Source organism: Ziziphus jujuba, chromosome 5 (genome assembly GCF_031755915.1).
Source record: "Ziziphus jujuba cultivar Dongzao chromosome 5, ASM3175591v1".
Classification (NCBI taxonomy): Eukaryota; Viridiplantae; Streptophyta; class Magnoliopsida; order Rosales; family Rhamnaceae; genus Ziziphus; species Ziziphus jujuba.
In genome coordinates this window covers 27,570,159-27,597,929 of record NC_083383.1, presented here as the reverse complement: position 1 = coordinate 27,597,929, position 27,771 = coordinate 27,570,159, and the positions used below count along the sequence as shown (strand labels likewise).

General features: G+C 33.9%; 5 protein-coding genes across 5 annotated transcripts; 2 read left to right on the top strand and 3 right to left on the bottom strand.

Annotated features, from left to right (window-relative positions):
• The first annotated feature begins 740 nt into the window (after positions 1-740).
• LOC107435573 (LRR receptor-like serine/threonine-protein kinase ERL2) lies at positions 741-5,567 on the top strand. The gene is made up of 7 exons (XM_060817318.1): positions 741-904; positions 1,215-1,262; positions 1,807-1,907; positions 2,211-2,313; positions 2,506-2,632; positions 3,256-3,429; positions 5,412-5,567. The coding sequence occupies exons 1-7, from the start codon at positions 741-743 to the stop codon at positions 5,565-5,567; spliced, it is 873 nt and encodes a 290-aa protein (XP_060673301.1).
• A 996-nt stretch (positions 5,568-6,563) lies between these two features.
• On the top strand, positions 6,564-10,661 carry LOC107435357 (G-type lectin S-receptor-like serine/threonine-protein kinase At5g35370). Its single transcript, XM_016046954.4, has one exon. The coding sequence runs from the start codon at positions 6,796-6,798 to the stop codon at positions 9,310-9,312; it is 2,517 nt and encodes an 838-aa protein (XP_015902440.3). The 5' UTR covers positions 6,564-6,795; the 3' UTR covers positions 9,313-10,661.
• Positions 10,662-10,797: 136 nt separating this feature from the next.
• LOC107435575 (putative pentatricopeptide repeat-containing protein At1g31840) lies at positions 10,798-13,560 on the bottom strand. The gene has a single exon (XM_016047209.4). The coding sequence runs from the start codon at positions 13,346-13,348 to the stop codon at positions 10,853-10,855; it is 2,496 nt and encodes an 831-aa protein (XP_015902695.3). The 5' UTR covers positions 13,349-13,560; the 3' UTR covers positions 10,798-10,852.
• A 606-nt stretch (positions 13,561-14,166) lies between these two features.
• Positions 14,167-17,170, bottom strand: LOC107435355 (uncharacterized). The gene is made up of 3 exons (XM_016046952.4): positions 16,674-17,170; positions 15,086-15,369; positions 14,167-14,839 (listed from the first exon to the last, which is right to left on the bottom strand). Exons 1-3 carry the CDS (start codon positions 16,794-16,796, stop codon positions 14,290-14,292), a joined length of 957 nt encoding a protein of 318 aa, XP_015902438.3. The 5' UTR covers positions 16,797-17,170; the 3' UTR covers positions 14,167-14,289.
• A 4,948-nt stretch (positions 17,171-22,118) lies between these two features.
• On the bottom strand, positions 22,119-25,450 carry LOC107435356 (uncharacterized). Its single transcript, XM_060816946.1, has 7 exons — positions 25,150-25,450; positions 24,419-24,487; positions 24,070-24,189; positions 23,897-23,975; positions 23,352-23,482; positions 23,047-23,188; positions 22,119-22,538 (listed from the first exon to the last, which is right to left on the bottom strand). Exons 1-7 carry the CDS (start codon positions 25,390-25,392, stop codon positions 22,378-22,380), a joined length of 945 nt encoding a protein of 314 aa, XP_060672929.1. The 5' UTR covers positions 25,393-25,450; the 3' UTR covers positions 22,119-22,377.
• Between the last annotated feature and the right edge of the window lie 2,321 nt (positions 25,451-27,771).

Sequence of the window (27,771 nt, the reverse complement as noted above, 5' to 3'; positions counted from 1 at the left end):
CGAGCATGCATTGATGTGAATATTCCCTATCAAAAACGAACGCAAATTGTTAAGCCGCCTATTATTTAAACTATAGCTTTACTAGTACTTTAGTAGTTTTCTGTTATATTGATTGGAAATGAGTTACTATTATTATTATTTTAGTTTTGGTATTAATGATGGAAATGAGTTGGGAATTCTATATGTCACAGTCAAACAATATTTATCGCTCCAACTGAAAAAAAAAAAAAAGAAAAAAAAAAAGCCTTGTATTGAACGTAAAAACTACTAAGTAGGACGTCCAAAAAAAAACATATAAATATATATATATATATATATATATATATATATATATATAATGAAAACAAAGGGTATTTCAACAAATGGATCTTCATTCAAGGAAAAAAAAGAAAAGGTTCGTACACTCTTATACTGCATTTTCTTTCATTTTCTGTATTTGAGATCAGGAAGAGAAAGAAACTATTTATCAACTAAATTAAGAGAAATGTACCAAGAAATTTAAACAACGTCTTTGGAGTATTGGTCTGAGTAAATATTTGAATACTTAAAATCTTTTCGAAGCAAGTACTTGATTTCTTTTTGAAGCAAATACTTGATTATGTTATGCCGTGTTGCCTATGCTATCTACCTATCTTATTGGTTAGATATACATATATATATATATATATATATATATATATATATATATATATATATATCTTGATTGAAATGAGTGGTGGATTTTGTGTCATGTAGACACAATGAGAACTTTAGTCCTTGTTTCATGGCTTTACTTGATCATCAACCCATTTCCAAGTATAGGTAACCTCACCAGTTTGAGTTATCTGAATTTCTCATATGCTGGCTTTGCTGGACAAATCCCGAAAGAGATATTCCGTCTAACAAAGTTCTCTATTCTTGATTAGTATAACTGGAATTCTTGGCACATCTTGAGAGTTCATATCTGACCATGCTTGTTCAGAACCTCACAAAAATTGAAGATCTATATACATTGATGAAGTAAACATATCAACATCTAGGAATGAGTGCGGACAGGCTTTGTCATCCTAATCTGCGAGTGTTGAGCTTGAAGCATTGTTCTCTATCCAGCCCTATTGATCAATCACATGCCAATTAGCTTCAATCTTTATCAGTGCTGGAACTTATAACTATAACAGTTTGCTCTCTCCGGTTCTACATCTTTTGCAAATTTGTCAGTTTTGACTTTCTTGCAGCTCAAGAAATGTGGGTTGTTTGGAACGTTTCCCAAAGAGATCTTTCAGGTATGTAGAAACAATAAAGTTTCTTGACATAAATTTAATGAATTGCTTGATGGGACTTTATCCGAGTCTCCCTTTGATAACTGTATTCAAAATCTGGTGATTTCCTTGACGAATTTTGGAGGAAGAATACCAGCTTCTATTGGTAACCTTCGGCAGTTATGAACCTTAGATCTTTTCCATTGTCATTCAGTAGAACACTTAGCAAAATCTATGACAAACCTCAATCAACTTGTTTATCTTCATATATCAGCTAGCAACTTCACCGATTTATTCCCATCATTTCATATGTCCAAGAACTTGACTGGGATAAACCTCTTTCTTGATCGCTTTAATGGTTTAATTCCCATATGCTCATTTGGAAGGCCTTTTGGACCATGTCTATATTTACTTGCATCATAATTTGTTCCATGGAAATATCACTTCATCTCTGTTTTCTCTTCCATCAATGGAAATGATTGTCCTTTTGAACAATCAATTTAGAGTCAGGTTCTTGAATTTCCAAATGCTCATTTCTCATTTTTATTTATTTATTTATTTCATATAGGATTGATTTGAGTCGCAACGAACAACTAGGTCCTATTTCCATGTCAAATTTCAGACTCAGAGACCTTGAAGATCTCTCACTCTCCTTCAACAAGTTCAATGGTACCATAGGGCTTGAAATGATTTAAGACCTTATCAATCTTTATTCTCTTGACCTTTCCAACAATAATTTATCAGTCAAAACGAGTAATAATGATTCGAATTTCTCTTCTCTTCCCATTTTTTGTGATTTACAACTCGCTTATTGCAAACTTAGAATATTTCCTCATCTAATTAAGAACCAAGCAAAGTTATCCTATTAGGACACTTCAAGCAACAAAATTTATGGGGAGATAATTAATTGGATATCGAAAGTTGGGAGTGGAGTTCTTTACTTTTTGAATTTTTCACTTAATGACTTTGTAGGCATGCAAGAACTGGAACCTTATCCTCTTCACAATCTTCATACCTTTGATCTTAGTTTTAACCAGCTCCATGGGAAGATCCCCATTCTCCCACCACTTACCATGTAGATTTTTCTAGCAATTATTTTACATCTTCAATTCCATCGGACTTTGGTAATAACCTTAGTTTTTATACCCGAATCAATATGCAATGCAAGTGTGCTAAAATTTCTTGATCTGTCCTACAACACTTTCAATGGCAGAATGCAAACTTGTTTGCTTTAACTGAGTCATACATTTGGATTGAATATTCCAAGGAACAACTCAAGCAGCCCAATTCCTGATGCATTTCCTATTGATTGTAGTTTACATATCCTTGATCTTGATGGAAAATTACTGACAGATAGGATTCCAAAACTGCTAGCCAATTGCAGATATTTGGAGGTTTTTAACCTTGGAAACAATCAAATGTTTGACACCTTTCCTTGTTATTGAAAAATATATCCACTTTGAGTTTCCTTTCTATGATGAAACAAATTTTATGGGTGCATTGCTTGCCAAGAAAGCATTGGTGCTTGGCAAGAAATTCAAATTATAAATGTAGCTTCCAGCAATTTCAGTGGTGAACTTCCTGTCCAGTGCTTAAATAATTGCAATATTTAACTAAGGGGAATGTTTTCACCTTCAAACCTCTTATGAGAAACCATAGGCTTTATGATTTAACGCCGTATCCGGAAAAGAAACAGGTATATTGTCTATGAGATTCTATGACTCTTCTACCTGGTAGTCTGTCTGCATTGGCTATGACTTTATGTCCTGAGTTAGGTTCAAAAGACTCCATCCGACATGAATCACTCCTAGTGGGTGATCTGATTCATCAGAAAGAACAATTGTTGAATTACCTGAAACACTGAAACAGGATATTCACCTACTAGGTGGAGTTATGCTGAAGGCGCAAGAGATTTATTGGACTCAATTCCAAGTAGATATCGAGGATTGTATGACATTGTCGGTGCTTGCTATGAAATTTTTTAGAACTGACTGTCAAATATGGTGCTTGATTACAGGTCAATGACATAAGGATTGATGAGTTTTACTATGAAGATGGAGTAACAGCTATCAACAAAGGTATAGGGATGGAGATGATAAAGATAGCTAGGGGATTCACCTCCATTGGTTTTTCAAGCAATAACTTCGAAGTTGGAATCCCAAAAGAACTAGAACTGCTCAAATTTCTCCATGTACTCAACTAGTCCAATGGCATTTTCAATGGTCAAATCCCATCATCTTTTGGAAACTTGCAGCAACTCGACTCTTTAGACCTCTCAAGGAACAGCCTGAATGGAAATTCCAGCATCACTTTCAAACTTGAATTTCCTTTCTGTCCTGAACCTATCTTATAATAAATTTGTTGGGGAGGATCCCCAAAGGTAATCAAATTCAAACATTTACAGCAAATTGTTTTTAAGGCAATGAAGGAATATGTGGTCCTCATTTGAACCAAATTGCATAAAAGATGTGCCAGAAACACTTATTAAAATCGAAGTATTCAAACTATGGCAGTGAGATTAAATGGGATCTTATAGCTGTTGAAATCTGATTTGTTGTTGGGTTCAAAACCATGATCATGCCACTTGTGTTTTCTAGCAAATGGAGGAAATGCTGTTTTGATTGTGTTGAGGACATTGCCTTTAGTATCTTACCTCGGCTAATTTTAAAGAAATTCTTGTCATGGAAGATGGAGACATGAAATTAAGAGGCACAGGAACCAGTATTTGCGGCGAAACAGCCAGAAAGAATGAGAGAAGTAGTAGGAAAAATGTTCACCACTTCCCTTTTTAATCACCATGCAATATTGGCATGAGCTTGAAGTAATAATATATTAGTACTGGATTAGAACTTTTTTTGGTTTCTATAATTCCTTGTTCATGTTGAAGAAGTATTCTTCTTTGATTTGAAATAAAACCTAGCTATATACAAATAAATATCCAATTGCATAAAATTTAGTTCATAAAACCATTTGATTATTGTTTGGTTGCTTCCACAATTATTGATGCATAATATGATGTAAATTGGGAGAGAAAACAAGGGTATACAGCTAATTTTCCTTTTCTTCACCATACAAGTTTAAATTTCTACTGCAATATACATATATCTGGATAAGTGGTCTTTTTTAGAAATATCAATTTGGCCCGCACATCTCGAAAACTGCGATGCATTGCCTTTAACAGGGCAGTTTTTCCCCCGAAAATCAGGACTGCAAGGTAGGCTCAAGATAAATCCTTAAGACCAGAATTGGGGACAGGCCGAGATCGGGGAATAAAGAACCTGGCCTGAACCTGACCCATATATATTTATTTTTTTTTATATTTTATATATTTGGACTATTATATTTTTTAAGGATGTATTTTATTATAATTGTAAATTTGGATCTTGATGTATTTTATTGTATTTTTATTATATTTTCGTCACTTTATTTACATTTTATTCATAAAAAAAATTATATAAATTTTTCAAAAAAAGTTATATCAATTATAAAAAAAATAATAATAAACAAGGAAAACCGCCCCACTGTATCCCTGATTGGGAAATCTCCGACTTCGGTCCGCCTCTAAAGAAATGGGAAAAACCTCAAGAATGGGATAAAAAATTCCCTACGGGATGGAGACGAAATTTTAAAAACCGATCTCATCCCATCCCGTCCCGTTGACATTCCTAGTCTTTCCATATCCTTCATTTTTTACTGTGTTCTTTTGGCCTTTTAGGTATTTTGGCTGTAAGTCTCATATTTTTGGTGTCTGATGGCTGGTTAGCAACTCAATTATTTTCTTGGATACAGGGCCTTTTTTTTTTTTCTTTTTTTTTTTTTTGGGGGGGGGGGGGGGGTGGACAGTGGTATGACTAAATCTTTTGTTGAGAACCTAGCTAATCATCTTCCTTTAAAAAAAAAATCCATATCTTTTTAATTGGCATGCTCCCAACTGATCATTTATCAATAAAATCTGAGGGAAATTTTATTGGTATAAACATAAATCTGTGTAGTAGAAATTTGAAACTTTTGTTGAAAACAGTTCTTTAGCTGGTTGTACATATGATTTTACGGAGTTTTCGGGGAAAAAAAAATAAAGAGATCAATTAAAAAATATATATATGTGATTTGTTTGAATTGGTGCTTTTTCATCACTGTTTTATTGATTAATTTTTGCTTTTTTCTTCTCTTCAGGATCAACAGGACTGGGATCAGGGGAAGGGAGAAGGAAAAATGACTGCTTACTATTTGACATATATCAGAGTTTCTGAAGTTGATATATTTTACAAGATACATGATGATAGGAAGATTAAAAAAAGTTCTTGTGGACTAGGATCACATATAGTTTAATAGTGGAAAATTTTGAGACGTCAAATTCTTAGATCAACATGTAAAAGCAATTACATAAATCGTACAATAAAGAAAAGGTTGTTGTCATTGTAGTAGTTGTTGTTGTTGGTGGGCTTTTTTTTATTTTTTTTTATTTTTTTCTTTAAATGGAAAACATGCTTTTCCCTTATATGACTTTCACATGTATGATCTGTTGAAGGCCTTAGTTTCTTTTCCTAGAGTTCAAACATCACAGATTTGGAACTTTGTGTCTGACCAAAAAATATTTATATGATATATGAATATATAAACTGACCACATGGCCAATGAATTTGCATAATCCATTGATTGATTGTCTTCTAATGATTAACCTTACTGCCTTGATAATAATAATAATAATAATAATAATAATAATAATAGTTAAAATTTATTAATATAAGCAAGGTTTAAATTAAAGCTAGTTCTTTGACTTGTCAAGGAGTAATACAATTACTATATCAATGACGAAGAAAATTATGCAAGAAATTTTAGATTTTTTTTGTGGAAGGGTGATGTAGGGGTTTCTGAAAAAAAACATCCAATTGAAATAAGTCATTAACTACATGGACTTAACCTGAAAAAGATAAATTTCACTACACATTAGAGTTCAAAAAAGTGTGTTTTTAGATCTGGGTCTAATTCTAGGTGATTAATAGGAGGAGTTGAGCGCATCCCTCCTAGTGGTTGAAACTTTTGAGAAAAATAGTTGGTTACTTCTACATCAAAGAGCAAATTCCTTTAAAATAACAAAATAGATCTTTCTTTCTTTTTCCCCTTCTTTGGGACATTAGAATAACAATATAGTTGACTCATTTTTTTCTTTTGTAATATGGTTTTTTTTTTGTTTTTTTTGGGTAAAATTCCTTTGTATTATGTTGGATAAGAACTATGTAGCATCGAATATGACTAACGTTACCCAATGTTATCACACACAAACAAACAAATAATATCTCAAATCTCAATATATAAATCATCTCTCAGTATTATATAAATTAATAATATTGCCCAAGTCTTATACAGAGGCGCTATACAGCAAAAGTTGTTTTATGGTCAAGGAGTTGAAATTGTTGTACATTGTTTTGTTTAAAATATTGAAAAATCAATCCACAAATGATGGCTAAGCACCAGCCAACCAACCCACCACCGGACCATGAACTAACACTCTTCAATCCTCCTCAAAAACCTCTAAAATACTAGCTAGCTTCCATTAATGGAGTCTTTGTTTTTGTTCTCCTCTTTTGCTTCCTTGGCGACCTTCACTTTTTGCTGCTTTGCATTTCTTCCATCTTTCATAGCTTCATCATACCCCATCTTCAAGCATTCCATCTATCCAAACTTCACAGCATCTCACCTTCAATTCGTCGACTATAATGGTGCTTTCTTGGGGTCTGTCAATGGAACTTTTATGGCCTCTATAATTGGCCTTTCACAGAGTCCTTTAAGCTACTACTTGTCCATTATCCATAAATCCACTAACACCATCATTTGGACACACAACCCCAGCACACCCATTTCCGAGTCCTCAACGCTATTGCTCACCATCAATGGCCTCTTCATCACTGATGCCTCTAACAACCTTATCTGGTCCACACCGCCTTTCAACTCTCCGGTTCGAGCTCTGCAGCTCCTAGAGACAGGAAACCTTATATTGGTTGATAACAGGAATGTTTCTCTATGGGAAAGTTTCAATCATCCAACGGACACCATTGTCATGGGACAGAACTTGGACGTGGGGAGATCATTGTATGCTCCTGCCGGACCAACAAACTTGTCGACAGGTGATTACCGACTCACACTTTCTGATAAGGATTTGATATTTCAGTGGAGGGATCAGACCTATTGGATGCTCTCCATGGAGACAAATGCCTTCAAACATTCAAATGAGCCACTGTCATACATGGCCATGAACAGCACTGGTTTGAATCTGCTTGGGGATGACGGATCTCTGGTTTTTCAAGTAAACTTGAATTTCTCAAGTTTCAGGATCGCCAAGCTTGGATCTGATGGAAGGTTTAGAATCATGAGCTTCATAGGAGAGAAATGGGTTGAAGAATTTGTAGGTCCTGAAGAATACTGTCGAGTTCCATCAGCTTGCGGACAACTGGGATTATGCAACATACACGAAGCGTCTTGTTCATGTCCACCAGGTTTCGATAGGAGGTCTGATGATAAAGTTGGTTGTGTTCCAACAGATGATTCATTATCATTGCCTATTGGATGTAACCCAAGTGGGAATTTGAATTCCACATCGATTTCTTATGTGAAATTGGAGGATTGGATGGACTATTTTTCTAATGATTTAGCAGAGCCTGTGAAGCGCAGTGTGAATCTGTCAATCTGTCAAGATCTATGCTCGATGAACTGTTCATGCTTGGGCTTTTTCTATGGAAATTATTCTGGTGTTTGCTATCTGCTTGAAAATTATCTGGGTTCAATCATGTCTAAGAGTACCAGAGAGGATCGTATAGGGTACATAAAGACTTCTTCAGCTTCTTCCACCAAGAACACATTTACAAAGAAGGAAGATAAATTCCCAATGGTGGCCATGGTGTTAATACCTTTATTTGGGTTTTTCTTCTTGCTCACTATCATAGGCATAGCAATTCTCTGGCTAAGAAAAGCTAGGCCTTCAAAGCTAGAAGACGCCATGATTCTGGACCGTCAAAATTCATTATCATCATCATCTGAGCTTAATATAATTTCTATACCAGGCTTACCCGTAAGATTCGATTTCGAAGAACTTGTTTCTGCTACTGAAAATTTCGAGACCGAGATAGGAAGTGGTGGATTTGGTATGGTATATAGAGGTACTATGCCGGATGAAACAGTAGTGGCAGTGAAGAAGATCAAAAACTTTGGAACCAGAGGGAAGAAGGAATTTTGCACTGAGACTGCAATTATTGGAAGCATCCACCATGTCAATCTTGTAAGATTGAAAGGCTTTTGTATCCAAGGAAACCTGCGGTTTTTAGTATACGAGTTTATGAATGGAGGCTCCTTAGAGAGGACTCTTTTCGGAACAGGTCCGGTTCTACAATGGAATGAGAGACTGAAAATAGCGATTGGAACAGCTAAGGGACTTGCATATTTACACAGTGAATGCCAACACAAGATCATCCACTGTGACATCAAGCCAGACAACATTCTCTTAGGCGAAAAAAGTTCAGTGAAAATCTCTGATTTCGGGCTCTCAAAGCTGCTAGATCACCATGATAACTCCAAGCTGTTAACAACAATGAGAGGGACAAGAGGCTATATTGCACCAGAATGGCTAACTAGTTCAGGTATCACTGACAAATCTGATGTATATAGTTTTGGGATGGTTTTGCTTGAGATTGTGAGTGGAAGAAGGAACTGTACATTGATGACACAGAGGAGTACTGGAATTACCAAAGATGCGAATGGATCAAATGGCGAATCCATCTCTACTTTGAGTCTTGAACCTGGATGGGTTTATTTCCCTGCAATGGCACTGGAAATGCATAACCAAAGAAGGTATTTGGAGCTGGTAGATCAGAGACTAGAAGGTAGAGTGAGAAGTGAGGAGGTTGAGAAGTTGGTGAGAGTGGCATTGTGTTGTGTACAGATGGTTCCAGAGTTCAGACCAACTATGGCAGAAGTGGTCGCCATGTTGGAAGATCGTTTGCCTTTGCGAGAGCCCAGGGTAGATGCCTTGAATTTCTTGCTGTCGTTTGGAGGGAGACTCTCAAGGCATGCACCAGACTAGGCAGAAAAAGATGCATTTGATGGAATCTGGTTTAAAATTTCAGTTAGATAAATCAATGCTGTTATATCTCTCACAGTCAATAGGTTTGGAATTTATCATATTAGCTCAAAATCTGGAAATGAAAATGGGAAAAAGTTAAATACAAAATGCATTTTGTTTTCTTTGAAATCGTGATCGGTATAAATGTATCATAGCATCAATTAGGAGCTTTGCTTGGTGAGTTTAGTTTCTTGGTTTTGTTCTTAAACTGGTGTTGAAAGAAAATAACGTTATCTCTATGGCAATTGACAAGCTTCTAATTTTCAACTGGCAATGCAAAATTTTCTGTCAGTCCAAACAGCATTGCGTCACTAGCTACGCAAATTGAAATTATCTAAATATTTATTCGACTTTTACTTCATTACACACTAGGGGAATGATTCAAAGCTGCTTTTTTTTTATAGACTAAAACGAAAGTCAGGTGGTCAAAGATTGAAAAAAAGACAATGGAAACCTACCCAAAAAAAACAAAAAAAAAAAAAAGAAAAGAAGGAAGTCAGAATCATTGTTTTCAATGACCAATTTTCCATTCTTCAGGAATCAAGACTTAATTATTCAATGACTTTTGGAGTTAAAAGAAACCCCACTTTACTTAATGTTAAAGGCAGACTGACCTTTACGGCAGCTTCTATGTCCAACTGAAGTTTTGGATGACTCTCGGATCAAAGAGCATGCAGGGATACAAAAAATCAAAGTCATCGCAGGAAATAGCAGATGAAGCACCACTAGCCGTTCTGATTGAATATACCATCTGCTTTAAGGAATCAGATTACATACATATATATATATATATATATATGTTACCTATATTGTTAGGTTGAGAATATTTAGGGGCTTACATTCTGATCTCCTAAAATTATTCTTATAATTAAAAGTAAAATTTTGGGGCCAAAAAAGCTTCCAACATTCAAAGAATTAAAACAACAAAGAAAAGGGGGTGATCGATGCCATGCATAGTTCTCGATTTTCACTAGCCAGATTTTTTTATTTTTTTTTATTTTTTGAATATAATATATTGTTTAAAGTAAAACTTCACATGCCATCATCCTTTATGAACTTGAAAAGCAAAACCAAAATCAAAAGTATGATACGGTATTTTCATATGAGGTCTAAATCTAGTACAAGAATTTCAAATTAGCATTTGTATACTCGGTTTTCCAGAGGGTTAAAATATATATATATATTAAAAAAAAAAAAAAGGCACTTTGTAATAAAAATGAAAATCTGGTAATGTTCTCTCAATTTTATAAATATTCACACAATTTGCTATTTTAAAAATAAAAAAAAAATGCTGTTCGTTATTCTTTACAAGAGAAAATAAAACTGTTTAAAAATGGAATTAAGCAAGACCTAATCTCTGCATTTACTAAAGCTTCCTACAAAAATTGCCTAATTGGTAGTACTAGATAAATAGAAGATCAAGATACTGACACCAACTCAAAAAAATACTATAGAACTGAGATTATATATATAAAAACCTGTGTTTGCACATATACTTCAACTAATGAAATTCAAGAAGATATCCTGCAATTGTTCTCTGTATCAAATCATCTGGTGTGATGCCGCTAATTAACATTTTGTCATACAACATCATAGCTTCAGCTAATCTTCCAACCTTGCAGTAGCCACAAATCAAAATCCCATATGCTATAACATCAGGCACCAAACGCCTGTCAAGAGCGCATTGAAATGCAAGCGATGCTTTCTCCATTAGTCCCCTTTTGCAAAGACCATCAATGAGGATGCTGTAACTGACTATATTAGGGGACACCTTCTTAAGCATCTCTTCATGAAGGTCAAAGGCATTTTCCAAGTTTTGAGATTTGAAGTAACCATCTATTAAACAACTATACGTTACAACATTGGGTTCGGGACCCCTTTCCACCATTTTTTCAAACATCAACATTGCATCATCCATTCTGTTCTCTTTACAGTATGCATCAATCAATATTGTAAATGTGATAGCATTAGGTTTATACCAACCACATTGCAGCCTCTTAAAAAGTTTAACTGCCTCATCCAACCTTCTCAAGGAGCAATAACCACAGATCATTGTATTATATGTTACAATATCAGGCTCCGGCCCTCTTTCTGTTAGCTGCTGGAAAAGTCCAAGTGCCGCTTCAAGATTACATTCTTTGAAATACATACTTAGGAGAACATTATAAATAGCAATGTCGGGACGTATTTGATTCTGCAGCATCAATTTGAAAATCCACAAGCCTGCAGATGTATTTTTCTGCTTGCAGAAACTATCAATTATTATGCAATATGTTATAGCATCTGGAGTGAAACCCCTCTTTAGTGTTTGGAAGAAAAAAACTAATGCAGCCTTTGATATCCCTAGCTCAGCAAGCCCTCTAATAAGTACAGTATGGGTTACCATGTCTGCTTTTACATTGTACATGCCCATCTGTGAGTACAACCTCACAGCATCCCTTAGTCTTTTTACACTAAACCAACCATGTATCAGCATGTTGAAAGTATATACATTAGGTTTAATTCCCTTGATAAGAGCCTGATAGAAGAGTCCATGAGCAATAGACATCAATCCTTTCCTACAAAGACCATTTATTAGTACGCCATAAATTGTAATATCAGGTTCATAACCAATTTTAATCATCAATTTATAGAGGAAAATCCCATCTTTCAAATTTCCTACTTTGAAGAATCCATTAATCAAACTACTATAAGTTAAAATGGATGGTGTAAAACCACGCTTCAAAATCTGACCCCATATTCCACAAGCTTCCATGATCTTACCATCCTCACAAAACCCTTTTATGAGAATACTATAACTAACAATATTAGGTGAAATCCCCTCTTTCAGCATGGTTTTGTATATATCAAGTACCTTCTCAAAATCTCCATTTCTCACATGCGCATCCATGATTGAACTGAAAATCACTACATCCAACTTAATGCCACTATCCGATGCCACTGAAAGAATCTCATGTCCTTCCTCCAATTTTCCAGCCCTAAAGAAACCATCAATAAGGATACTATACACAATTAGATCTGGCTTTATACCCCTAGCTACCATTAGCTTATACAGTTGAAATGCTTCTTCCAATTTTGTATCCTTACAGTATGCACTAATCAAAACGCTAAATGTCACCACATTTGGTGTCGGACCGACTCTAAGTATTTTATCAAACAAATCATCAGCAACTGCTATCTGATTTTTGTTACAGAGGCTCTTTAAAACTTTATTGCAAGCCACAATATCAAGCATGAAGCCTCTCTCAACCACCCCCTGGTGAAAATTCAAAGCCATTTCAACTTCACCCTTGTTCAGAAAACCATCCACAACAAAACCATATACACAATGATGTTCTCCTTTTACTACTCTACCCATATCTCCATAAACATCAAGAATCTCATCCAAACAATTTGAACCAACAAGAGAACCCAACATTCTAAATAAAGTGCTGGAAGAAATTGGAATACCCAATTTAGAAACATGCTTGAATGTGTCCACAGACAGAGCAATCATCTTATTACGGAAACAACTGTCAATGAAAAAGCTACAAATATCACAATAACCAGGACCATAAATCTTAAAACCCTCAAAGAATAACCGAGAAACATCAAAGTTGGTACCAAATTCCCCAACCATTTCATCGAAAACTTGTCTCGCGGGGCCAAACATCCGGTGCCGGAGAAGCACATGAAGAAGGCCACAATACGAGCTTGGCGTGTGATGCAAGCCCAGACATCGTCGAGACCATTCAAAAAAGCGAATGGCTGAAATAGGGTTGGTTCGGAGGGCAAGAAGAACATGGTGGAGGTGGTTGGTTTGAAGCTGAGAGATGAGAGATGGGTCCAAGAGCTTGAAGTTACCATGAAGGAAGGCGTTGGAGATATGGCGAATCAGGGAAGAAGAAGAAGAGATGGGTGAGAATGTGGAGAAGTGATTACAGAGAGAAGATAGGATGAGAGAACGGTAAGTGAGTGTCAAAATCGGTAGCTTTGGCCTAAAACAAGAAAAAATCATTAGGGTTTTGGCATGATCCCTCACCTGCTCTGTTTCACAGCCTCCTCTGGACTATTCTGTGCTTTCTTTCTGCCTCCCTTTTGTCTCTGCTCTCTCCTCTGCTCAGCTTAGAGACTATTTTGTGGCTTGTCTGATGCCGAGTATTCTATTTATGGATTTTATTTTTATTTTTTATTTTTGTTTAAATTATCTTATTATTTTATCATATAGGTTTGGTTTAGTCAAACGTCCGCAGAAGATGGGGCAATTCAATCCCTCTTCTGTTTTATAAACTGCAAATTTACTAATACAGTGGGAAAAAAAAAAAAAAAAAGATGAAACTAGTTCATTCTAAAAAATTTGGTGGAAGTTTGGTTTAAAAAAAACATGTGGTTATGTATTATGCAATTCAAAACTATATTGATGTTTTCTCTACTTTAAGACCGGATAAAATATATTGTCATTCAAAGCCTTTGAAAATCAAAACCAGTATGATGTCAAAAAAGGTGTACAATCACAACAGCTGAACCAAACGCAGAACGGTACAATCCCACATAACTTGATCACTATTAAGTATTACATAAACAGCACCCAAAAAAAAAAAAAAAACAAAAAACAAAAAAATAACCAAAAAAAAAAAAAAAACAAAACAAAACAAAACAAAAACAAAGACAAAACATATAAGTTATGACAGTTGATGGAGCATCTAATAGTCAATTTGATGTCTAAATTAATCCTAACCCAAGTCTCTATTATCACAATGATGAGGCTTTATCTTCAAACCAAACATGTGAGCTATGAGTCCAGAAAGTAGAATAAATGACACTTCATCATCACCATTAGCAGCGACAAATTTATTAACTTTATTAACTTTCAGCTATAACATGAGTGTACAGAAGTTAATCATATAGCCAATTTTCAAGTTTATCACTTCTTTACAACCAAGCTTCCATATTTCTATCCTACAGAGGATTTACAATTTCACTGTTCTTTGCAACCAAACCATCATGTAACCAATTTCTCATCATCACGAAAGCCCGCTCTGCATCCCCATCTTCTTCAGGAGATTCTGGTCGGTGTACAAAGCCATGACCTCTTCCCTGGAAAATCTCTACCCTTGAACCTCTACCTATTCTTTTCTCAGCATCCTTGAGGACAGTGACGGGGCAAAGTGGGTCATCATCTCCTGAAATAAACAGCACAGGAACCTTAATATTAGATGCTACAGACAGGTCCATCCTTGTACCATAAAAGGAGACCCCGATTCCAAAATGCGTGCCCTGGTCTCGGGCTAGCACCTCAATCACTTTGCCACCTCCAAAGCAAAATCCTATCAAGCCAAGTTTCTTTGAAATTCCTGCAGCCAAAAATTCTTCAATCATCCAGTTTGTTGATGTGGAAATATCTTTTGCAATCCTCTGAGGGTCTTGTTTCGCAATCCACTCTTCAAACAAAGTTTTTGGTCGATTCTTTGCCCATGGATCTCCACGAAATAGGTCAGGAAGAAGTACACTGCAGTTTTGTTAAAGAAGAATAATTATATAGGGTTCAAAATTGTATTCCAGAACATTGTTCTGAAGGACTATAGGAGGAGCAACAAAGTCACATGCACTGGATTTGGTATCAAAGGCAGCTCTTTTTCAAGACGCATGCACAATCTGATCATTCTTGCATAAAATAAGTACCCTTTGCAACTTGCAGAAAGTTAAATATTCATTTGCATATAATAATCATTTAAAGTTAAGCAACATGCCATACTTGTAACCATTGCAAGCAACACGATACGCGAAGTCCCTTGTTGCTGTATCTTCAAAGCCAAAAATATCAGACAAGAGCAGTAACCCAGTTTCATTGTTGTTCTTTACTGCCTTGAAGAGATGAGCTTGGATGTTATCATCACCCTCACCAATAGAAAGTTCCACACCATAGACTAACTCGCATGCTTCATCATTTATGTCATCTTCCACTTTCAGTAAGTTACAGTTTACTTTGCTGGTAACTTTCTTTGCCCTTGATCTCTGAAGATTTAGCTTGCATTTTCCCTGGACAAAACTGAAGCTTTAAAGTCAAGGTTGCACTTCTTCATAAGATAGAGTCATTTATAAAAGATTATAATATTTCTAGTCCTAAATGATTTTGGAAAATCCAATAATAAGATACATATATGCTTGTGCACGTGCGTATACACATGGTACATATGTATACTATAACGTACATATAATAGGCCAACATTTTCTTTCAGCTTTTACAATTTGGTTTTAATGTAATTTCATCCACTGATGTTGAACCATGAAATATTGTTGAATTCTCCACGAATAACACAAATCTGGAAGACTGGAACCAAAAGGAAAATGCACCTGTCCGGTCTAATGTGACGAGAGAGGAAAACAATGGTCCTTGTGAAAAAAACATTAAAAATTGACAGAACTGGCTACTTGCACACTTAATCTTCCTAGTGTCACGTTTTCTGTCCGCTCAAACAAACCTCATGTCAGGTGAAATTTAAGAAATATGTTAATTCTCACTAACATGAAAACCACATCAAGGTGTAGTTTCACCACTAATGACAAATATCTTTGCTTGAAAGTCAGTCATGTAGGAGAGAGCAAGAATGAAGATAACATAAAAATTACATTATAATCAAACAAACTTTTCCCGAACATAAAATTTTTCCAGCATTGGAATTACAAGCTTCACATGATCGTGTTTAAATAACACTTCTACTTCCAACATGCACTAAAGTCGAAACTGAGTCTCTCAACTCATACATCACACTCCTTCAGATTCTCTCTATACTGTCCATATAATCAACAAAAGCATGACACTGGATTACATGCTAGTTCAAATTAAAAGGAATGAAAAGACTGTTGCATTTGCACTCCATTTAAACAGGCGTTGTGTTCACTTAAAATCCTAAATTCGAAAACTTGGAGGACAAAAAACAGGGTGAAAATGACGGAACATTTGTATGGTGCTGAATTACATCTTATAGGGATGTGCGCGATAATACTATCTAAGAAACTGAAATGGGATTTTACAAAGGTGTCAGGGCCTGAAATCCAAACTCATAATATTTCATCAAATCTTACCATTAAACTTATTCTGAACACAAAGTTTATTAAATTTCTATGTCAAAATAAATCAAACCCATCAACTAGCATGTTAATATCAACTAAATGATGAGACTTTCAGAAACATTTTCAGCAAAAATAATCCAAAACACCAAAATGGGAATAAAGGCTTGAAACACAAAAAAAAAAACATAAAACCCAACACAGAAATCATGAATAAAGTAATGAAATGGCGGTACACAATAAAAAGTAAAGGGATGGGATGAGGAACGCACAGGAGACGAGAATTGAAATCGGTGATGAATATGACATGGGTTTGTGATGGAGATGCAGGGACGGTGTCTGAAGGAGCTTAGAGCGAGGAAGAGAGGAATTCTGGCAGAGCTGCTTAGACCCATTTCCCTCTCAATACTGTTTTTCAATTTTTTAAAACAAACATTCTCTCTGCTCTGCTCTCTTAATCAGTCTGTCAGTCAGTATGGGTCTGTCTTCTTTCTTGTTCTACGAATATCATCTTCTTCAACTTCAAATCCAAACGCTGGCCTCAAAAATTATCTCAATCTGACCCCGTTGGCTATTTGCAATTTTTTCATTTGATATCCGGAGGACCCCACACCACACCCGCTTCAACTTGGATACTCTCTTCTGCTCTACATGTCTCTGTCTCTTCCGCTTTTTTTGTTCTGGATAAAAATCTGTCTCTTCTGTTTGAGCAAGTATATACTATTCCCACAAAATCTACAACTCACCTATTTCTGCCAATCTTCCACCATCTATCAATCCGATCTTTGCTAATGGTCGATTTTTCTTTGAAAATAAACAAAGTCGTTTTTTACTTTTTATTTTTTTTATTTTTCTTGATGCTAAATGCCTAATTATTCTAATATTAATCTTTTTTATCATATATTCATTACTAAAAAAGAATCTTTTTTGTCATATATATATATATATATATATATGGAGAGAGAGAGAGAGAGAGAGAGAGAGAGAGAGAGAGAGAGAGAGAGAGAGAGAGAGAGAGAGCTATTCTACTAGAGAATATTACCGTGAGAGTATGGTATTTTTTTATTATTTTTATTTTTATTTTTATTTTTGCTAATTGTTTTAAACTTTTAATTCAAAATATTTCTACTTTCACTGTGGGACAACATTTCATATCGACCTCAGCCAATAGGATATTCCTTTTATTATTTTTTTGGTTAATGGGCAAGTAGAATATTCATACATATATATATATATATATTTTACATTATTCCCTTTGGAAGGCATTGTGCCCCTCAGCATTTGATGCCATGGGACTCAGGCCATGAGCCACTTGACCAGGCCCTAGGCCTATCAGAACTTGGGTCTTGGCCTTGTTCATTGGTCCATCAGCCTCAATCCATAGGCCCTTCATTCTTAGACTATGGGCCTTGATCCTTTAGCCTCAAATCTTGGCCGATGCGACAAAAACTTTGGGCCTTGGAACATGGCCATCCAACATTTGCCCTATTTCTGGACTTGCCAAACCAAGCCTGCCGACACTAGATGTAGCAAGTATATTAACCAAAATTTTATTATCAAACGATTTGAAATTATTTGATTGGATTTACCTTTCATCGATGTAGAGCGTTGTTAAAAGTAAATAATAAAACTTAAAACCATTAGTGAAGTATTGTTATTTACTTACAAGATAAAAAATAAAATTAAAAATGTAGTTTTATCTACCTATAGTAGTCAAGTGTCCTAATATATAATTTACAACAAATTAAGCTGGGTGATAAATTGTCCTGACTCGAGAATATGTCAATCTAATTCTTAAAAGCATTACCAAAAAGTAGAACACAAAAGATATATTTGATGCAAATTGTGACTGAAAAATATCTACCATAAACAAACATAAAAAGGACTTGTAATTGTCACAGCCTTTGCTCCCTAGATATCATACATTTAATATTTCCCATCCGCATTGGCTTGTTCTGTCTCAGCTAATGCCAATGCCTCAACTAATTATTTTATGAAACGAAACTTCAACTTTTCATTACTATAAGAATTAATAGACATATATATATATATATATATATATATATATATATATATATATATATATGTAGTATTTCTCTACATACTACAAAAGTTTATTTACAGTTGAGTTACAATTTCTCTCAAGAGTTTATAATTTCTTTCAATTTCTTACAAAAGTTTAAATTATTAAGTTGTGAGTTTATTATATATATCAAGATATGTATAACATTTCCCCTCACTTGTCATTTTAATCTTTGCAAGTGTTAATTCTTTAAATAGGTAATAATGTAATGATAGTGACATAGGAATCTAGGATTTTGAGCTTTAATACCTATGTTAAAATATTTTGTCATGAAGCTCTTTGAAAATCATCATGGTATCCCACACATGAGTACGCGAGGCCATTGAGGACATGGACAATGAGTTCATCTTCGAAAAGAGGATGTCCAATAAAAGCAAGATCGTCGGTAATAATCCATTAGATGTTCTACATGGAATCATCAATGGACAAGGAATAATTCTTCGTTTTCATCAACGATTCACGTAGATCAAGCATGCGGGTACGTGGCTTATTGGCATATGTCCTCTCAAGCTTCGTCCAGTCATCCAGAGAAGTTGTATATACTGAGACCATGGATAAGAGATTTGGCAGTATAGATCCAATGACAACTTGAAGGATGAAGCTATTCTAGCGTTTCCAAAACTTGTAATTAAGGTTGGGAATAAGAGTAATAGAAGGAGAAGACAAGATTGTTTCCGATGGAAAAGGATTGCTGCCTTCGATAAATCTGAGTATATCGTAACAAGACAATAAGTTTTGAATTGAGTGCACCAGGTCGTATAGTTTGACTTTGTTAATTTGAAGAGGAGATATTCTCCCCTAGAGTGATGACTATAGGTGACAAACTGGTAAAAGAGGAGTTGTTAATTGCAATGGTCCTATGAAGACATTTGGGGTATCGGCCATTTGGACCATGCAGTGGAGAAGGATTTGAGGGGAAAAAAACAAAAAAAAAAAAAAAATGGGGCTACTAAAATTTTTTTATTTTAAAGCAAATGGGCTATGATACCATAAAGAAAACAGTTGTGTAATAATGCATCGCTTTTCTTTTCTTTTCTTTTTTTTGATAAAAATGTAATACTGCATTGTTAATAAACGTATATATACAAAACTTGGGAATAAAGGTGTATATATAGCCACATTATATTCTAAGATTATAACCTACTATATAAGCTACAACAACAAAGTAAACTAAAAGCGAAAGGCTACTAAAATTTTGTTACTTTAAAGCAAATAGGGCTTTGATACCATGAAGAAAACAATTGTGTAAAAGTGCCTCTAAGTGAATGTAGATTGTTACTTATATTGCATAAAAATTGAAGTTTTTTTAAATCTATAGAGCATCAATGTACAATAAATTGTAAAATTGTTTTCTAATAGTAATATTTATAAAAATTATTTATGACTATTAATTAATTAAATATTTTTTTTGTTTTTGAAAGAAAATTGATTTTTTAAGAAAATTTTGCTCTTTAGGAGAATTTAGAATATCTAGCAAAGTTTCCAAAAGTAAAAGATCATGTTGATAGTTTCCATTTCAATTTTTTGGTATAATTTTTTGTTTAATTTTTATATATCAATTTTTGAATTCCCCACCTCAACCCATTATCTCGAACTCGTGACCTATGTGAATGGCTACCAATTAAGCTAATTTCACTTATAATTATTAATTTTAAAAAATTAGATTTTTGTGGTAAAGTGATGAAGTGATAGTTTAAGTTGGTTGAAATATGAGATAATTTATGTTTTTATAGAAACGAAGAATTTTGGATTAATCATGTTATGACATGTATATACAATAAATTCAATGGTTAAAAATGTATTAAATCCGTATAACTTTTAAATTGACAAGTATTATAATATTATTACTTTGATATTAATTTTTTTTTTATATTTTTAAAATTTATATTAAATCATGATATTTCGATTGAAAAACATTGAAAATATGATTTTTGTTTTTTTTACCCTTTAATTTGTAGTATTTTAAGTTACAAAATGTTATTAAATAATTTTTATGACATAATAATAAAATTTGGAATTATTTATTTTCTTTTCTAAACATCAAAATTTATAAATATATATTATTTTTCTACTCAAATATTATATCCATATTTTTATTTTTATTTAAAGATTTGGCAATATAATTCATTAATATACATACATAAATATATATATAGTAGTTCTACGGTGCAGACTGGTCCGCATGCGGACCACATCAAAACCGACGCTTTTTGGTGCTTTTTGAAAAAAAAAAACGTTAATTTTGCTTTGTATGCTGTGTACACATACACAGCAAAGCAGACATTGTTTTTCAAAAAGTGTCTGCTTTGATGTGGTCCGCATACGAAACGTCTGCACTATAGAATTTTTCTATATATATATATATATAGAGAGCGAAATTGTATTAAACATTATATATGCTTCACAAAAATAAAGTTTGTATTAACATTATATATGCATCAAAAAAAATAAAATAAAGCAAAATTGTATCATACCAACAAAATTTTCTTTTGATATAACATTCAGTTCAATAATATAGAGATTAAAATATTATTCGATTTATTTACCGATGTAAGTTTTCTTTTTTATTAAAAAAAAAAAAAGTTTGAGTCAATTTTAGTGCAACAACAAAGTAAAGTTCAATATTTTTTAGCAGTGATTTTCTTTTTACCAGATGGCATCTTCATTTTTATCATTATTATATCAATAGCTCATAAATTTAATTGAAGTACATCTTCTAAATTAAAATAATAAATGGCTCAAGCAAATAAAGTCACAAAATTTTAAATATTAAAAAATATATTAACAATAATTTTACATTTAAAAATCATGATACATTTGGCACAAAACAAGAAGCGTAAAACCAAATTAACACCATTTTAATATTATTAAAATATGTTCCAATTTAAATCCGACAATTTTGTGTATATAGATATATATTAACCGTTGAAGTTTTATTGTATTCATATATATAGACTAATGGATCCAAATAATAATAAAAATCAAGGTCTTTTGAGTCAGACAAAACAAATATGTAGACGATAAACTAGCACAAGTAAACTGAATGAAAAATAATAATAATAATAATTTTGAAATTGATTCTTAAATTATAACGTTAATACAAACTAAGAAATTTAAACCTCGTTTAAAAAAGGAAAAAATCTTGTTTGGGGATTTTAACATGAATAATAATTAATTTGACATAACTATTAACTTAACTAATTAAACAAAATGAAAGATTCATATCATTTTAATTTTTACCCCTAAACTATGAACTTTTTTCTTTTTTTCGTTTTGCCCCTAAACTATAAATTTTCTCATATTATCTCACAAACTATTATTTTTATGTCACGTTAGTCTAATCAAGCATTTTAAATGGATGAATTTGATGAAATTAGCTTACACAACCTATATAACTTTGCTTATAAACAACTTTACGTTTTGGTTTTGCGTAGTGTATAGACGAATTTGACTAATTCTTTAGAGATGCATATATAATTGAACTAAAATGGCATAGAAACAATAGTTCGGACGAAGCAATGTAAGAAAATGTATAGTTTGAGGGGGCAAAACAAAAATTGTGTCATAGTCTACGGGATAAAATGATATTAAATCTAAAATGAATATAACATTCCAATTTTTTCTTTTTTAAATCTAAAATAATTATGAATCTTACATTTCTTATAGAAAATTAACATATTATAACAATCTTACATTTCTAATATTAAATCTTCACATAATATAATTTATTGTATAAAAATTATAAATATAAACAAAGAAAAAAAAATAGCCAGAGAAAAAGAGTACAAATGTATTACAATTTACATAAGAAGCATATTTTCTACGTTTTAATTCTATATACCCCAAATCCGGAGGGAATATTAAAGCTAATGACTATTGCAAAATCCCATAGGTCACTTTGTCTCTAACGACTGTATAGCAAGTTTGGCCGCAACCATGGAAATATTTTCTTTAATTAATTCTAGAGAATCATCTAGCCTTTGAAGTGTGTCTTTAAGTTCCATTGCCCTTAACTTCTTATTTTGCAACTTCTGTAGTTCTGATTGAGTTGATCCTGTCAAAGTTAAAGATCCAAATCAACTTGTAAGTTCCAGATATCCGTTGTAAATTCGAAATTTTTATATGGTTTACAATCAAATTTTTATACGGTTTAGGATTCTAAACACAACATGCTACAAGCTTGCTCATACAATTTTCTTCTCTCTCCAATAATCATTGACGCTCATCTGAATTCCAGCAAACTTGAGCTATATGAGGAAAAGAGATATGTAAAAGCACGCTTGTCGAGTCAAAAATGAAATGGATGCTATGGCAAACTTATTATACTACCTTCCCCCCTACTGGCTCCATATACAGGGAAAGTTTGCAACAATTCATTAGCAACAAAAATTAATATTTAAACTCAAACAGAAACACGTATCCTGACACCAATCTGAGAGCCTCAGTACTTCCAAACTTTCATTATGCATCACAGACTTTGTCGGTCAGAGAAAGTCAAAACAAAACTATTTAATTTACTGTGCATTAAAAAAAAAAAAAGATGGAATAAAATGGAAAATTACCTGAAACAGGTTGAAGTCCTACGAATGATACACGCTCAGGTAATGATGGTATGAAAGCTTCATCACAGTCTATAAATGGCTCCTTTTCAGCCCATACCAAAGAGTTTGCAGTAGAAGTTTGCAACAATGCCTCCTTGGGAGCCTGATTACATTGGAAAAATACTAAAAATTTCATACATTCACCATGGAATGGTAAGCTTGTAGAAATATTATGTTAGGTACAATGCATAATAACATATACCATAGTGCTTGCTCGAGAAGAGAAATATAATTAAGAACTGCACTTAAAGAGGAGAGAAAGAGACCTTCAACTTGATTTCCAAGCTATTCAAGTTAGAAAGAGCCTCCTTCACTTCTATGACCTTTGAGCTTATTCTGCTTGGACTGTCAGGAACTTTGTCATGCTCCGGTACAACTACGCCTTGTAAGTAAGGTTCTGCCTGCACAAATGCACATACATAATGTAACCCGGACAAATACAACTCCAAACAGTTATGCTATGTAGAAGATATTGATGCAGCATAGTGGTGCAGGGAAAATAAATTAAAAAAAAATAATAATAAAATAAATAAAAAAAAAAGAAGAAAGAAAGAAAGAAAGAAAGAAAGAAAGAAAGACCCAGAAGAATTGAGAAGAAAACAAAGATAATAAGCATATATAAGACAGATATAGACTCTATTCCTTCCTAGAAGAACTTGCCAATATGATCAGCTCCATTGTCTCCAATATTTCAATTAACAACATATTTATTGATCTTGCAAGTTATTGAAACTGTTAGAGATTTTTTTAATCATTCTTCAAGAGCTATCAGTTAGAAGATGAAAATATTTTCCACCAATCCTGTTATTACTTGCCTGCAAAAAAGCTACAAGCTTGACACGACCAACTCCTCTTATAGAGACTAATGCACCAACATCTAATCTTTCAACCTGCAGAATACTGAAACCGATTTTAGTTCATGAAAATACATTAGAATTTAGACATAAGAAGGTTAAGAAATAACTCTAAACTTTCGAAGCTTACATTTTCTATACAAACTAAACAACCATATCGCGCTGCAAATGACGGCTCAGTAGATGAATCATTTACAAGGATAGGATCCAACACGAAATGCACAAAAAGCTTCTTCTTTCTCATCAATGACTGCGACCAATAAAATTAGTTGTGGTTTAGACTGCTTGATAGTTTAGCTTGGCTCGTTAGTGTTAACTTCTAATATTAAGATCCTTATAACGAAACATATTATGACTATGGTGGCAAGTCACCATCTATTCCAATAGTTTGAGGCTTTTAGCATGCATGTATGCCACATTTCCCCCATTCACCAAATGAAACGACATTGCTATTGAACAGTGATAAGAATGTTTAATACCTCCTCCAGCAATGATAAATATCTTGCTTCATATAAATGCAGTGTTTTACTCTCTGAGGGAACAAGAACCTGAAAATAACAACAGTCCAAAATTAGATGCACAATCTATATAGCCAAATTTCTAAATATTTGAAATTTCTAACTTCAATATCTCTCTTTTCCTTCTTTTGGAGGGGAAAAGGGTACGGGAAGTAAAACCCACTTGACCAATTTGCTTTATATAATCCTTAAAAGGTTGTTGGTTAATTTCATCCACCCTGAGTTTTGACATAAATATAATTTAATCCTCTGTTTCCAAAAATACCATCAAACTCTCTTCAGGTTTGAAAAAAGTCATCATGGCACCCTCAAACCCCTCTATGAGTGCTAATTATAATTTTCAAAATATGAGAGATTAAAAAGTAATTAGTACAAACCTCAAGGGGTGCGGATGAAGTATATGATGGGGGGGGAAAAAAAAAAAAAAAAAAGGAAAGAGCCCCGAAGTGATTTCCCTTTTATATATATCTTATCAATTAACAGAAATAGAACAAGAATTACATTATTAATCAAAGCATGACTCCAAATGCATAAACTGAATATAAAAGACAGGGCAAATCCAAAAATGCATGAAATAAATAAGATTAAAAATGCAATTTAAAAAAAGAAAAAAAGAAAAAAAGTGAAATTAAAATTAATAAACATAAATAAAGCAAGAAAGGTAAGGTAGGTGAATGGGAAACCGAATGAACCTCGTTGACGACAAAGGGGAGAAGAGGGAGTTCTAAGGAGGTCGCAGCAAGGGAAACCACACGGCGCCGTTTGGTGTTGGCGTTGGGAGAAGAAAGGTGAGGGAAAGGGGAGAGGAGGAGCTGGTGTGGATATGGGTTTCGGGTAAGGAGTCGGGTTCCGGAGCTTGAGATGGAAGAAGTGGGATTTCTGAGATTGAAAGCCGTACAACAAGGCAGTTGCAATGGTTGTGGATAAATGTTCATGCTGATATGATAATACTCTCTCTCTCTGCCACTGGCACTTCCTTTTTGTACTTCTTATTTTGGGCTCAGGCTCACGTAATCATAAGGTTTTTCCCATAAATAATCACCTTACAACTCCATTTTAGAAAAATAGCAAAATTTTTTTTTTTTTTTAAAACTAGCCACCTTGGGACAAAAATACCCTTGATAAAATTGAAAATTACACAAAAGCTTTCCTTTCTTCTACACAGCCGTTCGTTTGTGGGGGTGGAGTTTATACAAAACTGTTCGTGGGGTTTCTCTAAACTCTTTGCATCTCATCGCCTCTCACTTTCATTTTTTTGTATTTTCTCATATCTCAAACTAAAATTAGGTAAAAATTTTATCTTTTTTCTTATTAGATGAAAGTAAAGAAATATGTATTTTTTTTGTTTTTTCTCTTTCTATTTTTTCTTGTAAGTTTTATTAGTTTAGGGTTTTTTAAGCTTTTTATTTGATATGGGTATGCAAGAAATTGATTTATGAGATGTTCTATGTGATTTTAAAGATACTTTAGGTGGCATATGGTTTGAAAATGGGAGAAATTTTGTGTAAAACTGAAAAATCGCGAAAAACAGTAAAAACGGAGGAAATTTGGCGAAAAAGATGAATTTCCGCCAATTTCCTCCAGTTTGTCAGTTTTCGCAAATTTCCGCCAATTTTCTGCCAATTTTCCGCCAGTTTTCCGCCATTTTTCCGCCAGTTTTCAGTCAGTTTTCCGCCAAATTTCCGCCAGTTTTCCGCCAGTAGGAAAAAGCTATATTTGGCCCGAAAAAAAAAACAGAATCAACTTTTTTAATACAGTTAATATGTTTGTTTAATATTATTCAAAATTTTATATATTTATTGATTTAGTTTAACGTTATTCATTTAATTTTGTAGTCAAATGGAAGATGATGACATTGTAATTGCGGTTTTATACAATGGAACATTGGTACAAAATGATAGTGGTGATTGGGAATATCGAAATGGTAAAAATGTAATGGTTTCCGTCGGCAAGAGATGCACAAAATCAGAGTTAGAGGATGAGATTTTCAATTCTATTGAGATAGATCGAAATGAATATTTGCTAAAGCTAAAATGGATATATAGACGATGTGCAGAAAAGTTGGATCCTACAGAAATACGATGTGATAGGGATGTGAAATGCTTTCTTTAAGAAGTGAGGAATGGAGGGATGACAATGATGCGGCCTCCATTGTATGTTGAGGTGATTTCAAAAGTTGAACATGTATGTAGAAATGTTCATCAAACAGCATTTGCTTCGGATAGTGGGAGTAATCTTCATTCTTTTTCTTGTCCTCCAATTGGCGGTCGTCTACCACAAGCTTCCGGTACTGAACCAATTCAGGCTACATCTCAGAAAATTATGGTTCAAGAAACTCAGTTTAGAGATCAAGTTGATGTTCGTGAGGGGGCCTGGACATCATTTAACATTCACGAAGGAGTTGATGTTGGAGGTGACTATGCTGAACGGTTTCCTAACGACGAGGAGTATGAGCAGTTGCATCATATTGATCATGATGAGAATTACAATGCAGCAGGGGATGATGTTGGTCATAATGATGTAGATTTTGATCATGAGTTGCCGGATAATGATAATGATATGCATCCTGAAATGAACAATGAAGGAGTTGATGATGTTAGGGTTCATCGTGCTACAAGTGACCACATATCATCGAGCAACAGAAGTGGTTCTATGGCCATATTTTCGTCAAAGTTCACTGGCTGTGAGAGCATAGTAGTTGGACAATTATTTCGCAACAAACGTGATCTACAGAATAAACTGAGTATCTATTGCATGCGAGAAAATAAGGAGTTCAAGGTGACACGATCAACTACACAACGGTATGAGGTTGTATGCTTGGAAAATACTTGTAAATGGCGACTACGTGCAACCACATTTAAAAATGGAGAAATATTTGTTGTGAGAATTTTTGATAATGTACACAGTTGCTCGTTAGATATCGTGCATCGAGAACACAAGCAAGCCAGTAGCCGGGTTATCGGGCAATGTATCAAATCTAAATATGAAGGTATTGCACGTGTTTACAAACCCAAAGAAATTCAACATGATTTTTTGCAGAAATATGGGGTGAATATAAGCTACAACAAAGCATGGAGAGGTAAAAAGTATGCACTTAACAGTGTTAGGGGATCTCCAGAGGAGAATTTTGCTAAGTTACCTGCCTACTGTTTTAAGTTAGTGTCGAAGAACCCTGGGACTGTTACACGTATCAAAACAGACGATAATAACAATTTTGTATATTTCTTTATGGCGATTGGAGCAAGCATTAGGGGATTTAAATCCCACATAAGACCCGTATTGGCTGTTGATGCAACTACATTGAAAGGGAAATA

What these genes read in the sequence shown, in the direction of transcription:
- LOC107435573 (XM_060817318.1), top strand. Translation starts at nt 741, where the DNA reads ATGAGAACTTTAGTCCTTGTTTCATGGCTTTACTTGATCATCAACCCA. An exon ending in TTCCCAAAGAGATCTTTCAG is followed by an intron (nt 1,263 to 1,806) that starts GTATGTAGAAAC and finishes TATTTCATATAG; the next exon opens with GATTGATTTGAGTCGCAACG. An exon ending in AACTGCTCAAATTTCTCCAT is followed by an intron (nt 3,430 to 5,411) that starts GTACTCAACTAG and finishes TCTTCTCTTCAG; the next exon opens with GATCAACAGGACTGGGATCA.
- LOC107435357 (XM_016046954.4), top strand. Translation starts at nt 6,796, where the DNA reads ATGGAGTCTTTGTTTTTGTTCTCCTCTTTTGCTTCCTTGGCGACCTTC.
- LOC107435575 (XM_016047209.4), bottom strand. Translation starts at nt 13,348, where the DNA reads ATGATTTTTTCTTGTTTTAGGCCAAAGCTACCGATTTTGACACTCACT.
- LOC107435355 (XM_016046952.4), bottom strand. Translation starts at nt 16,796, where the DNA reads ATGGGTCTAAGCAGCTCTGCCAGAATTCCTCTCTTCCTCGCTCTAAGC. An exon ending in GATTTCAATTCTCGTCTCCT is followed by an intron (nt 15,370 to 16,673) that starts GTGCGTTCCTCA and finishes AGTTTTGTCCAG; the next exon opens with GGAAAATGCAAGCTAAATCT. An exon ending in GTTGCTTGCAATGGTTACAA is followed by an intron (nt 14,840 to 15,085) that starts GTATGGCATGTT and finishes ACAAAACTGCAG; the next exon opens with TGTACTTCTTCCTGACCTAT.
- LOC107435356 (XM_060816946.1), bottom strand. Translation starts at nt 25,392, where the DNA reads ATGAACATTTATCCACAACCATTGCAACTGCCTTGTTGTACGGCTTTC. An exon ending in ATTTATCATTGCTGGAGGAG is followed by an intron (nt 24,190 to 24,418) that starts GTATTAAACATT and finishes TATTGGTCGCAG; the next exon opens with TCATTGATGAGAAAGAAGAA. An exon ending in GCTTGGAAATCAAGTTGAAG is followed by an intron (nt 23,189 to 23,351) that starts GTCTCTTTCTCT and finishes CAATGTAATCAG; the next exon opens with GCTCCCAAGGAGGCATTGTT.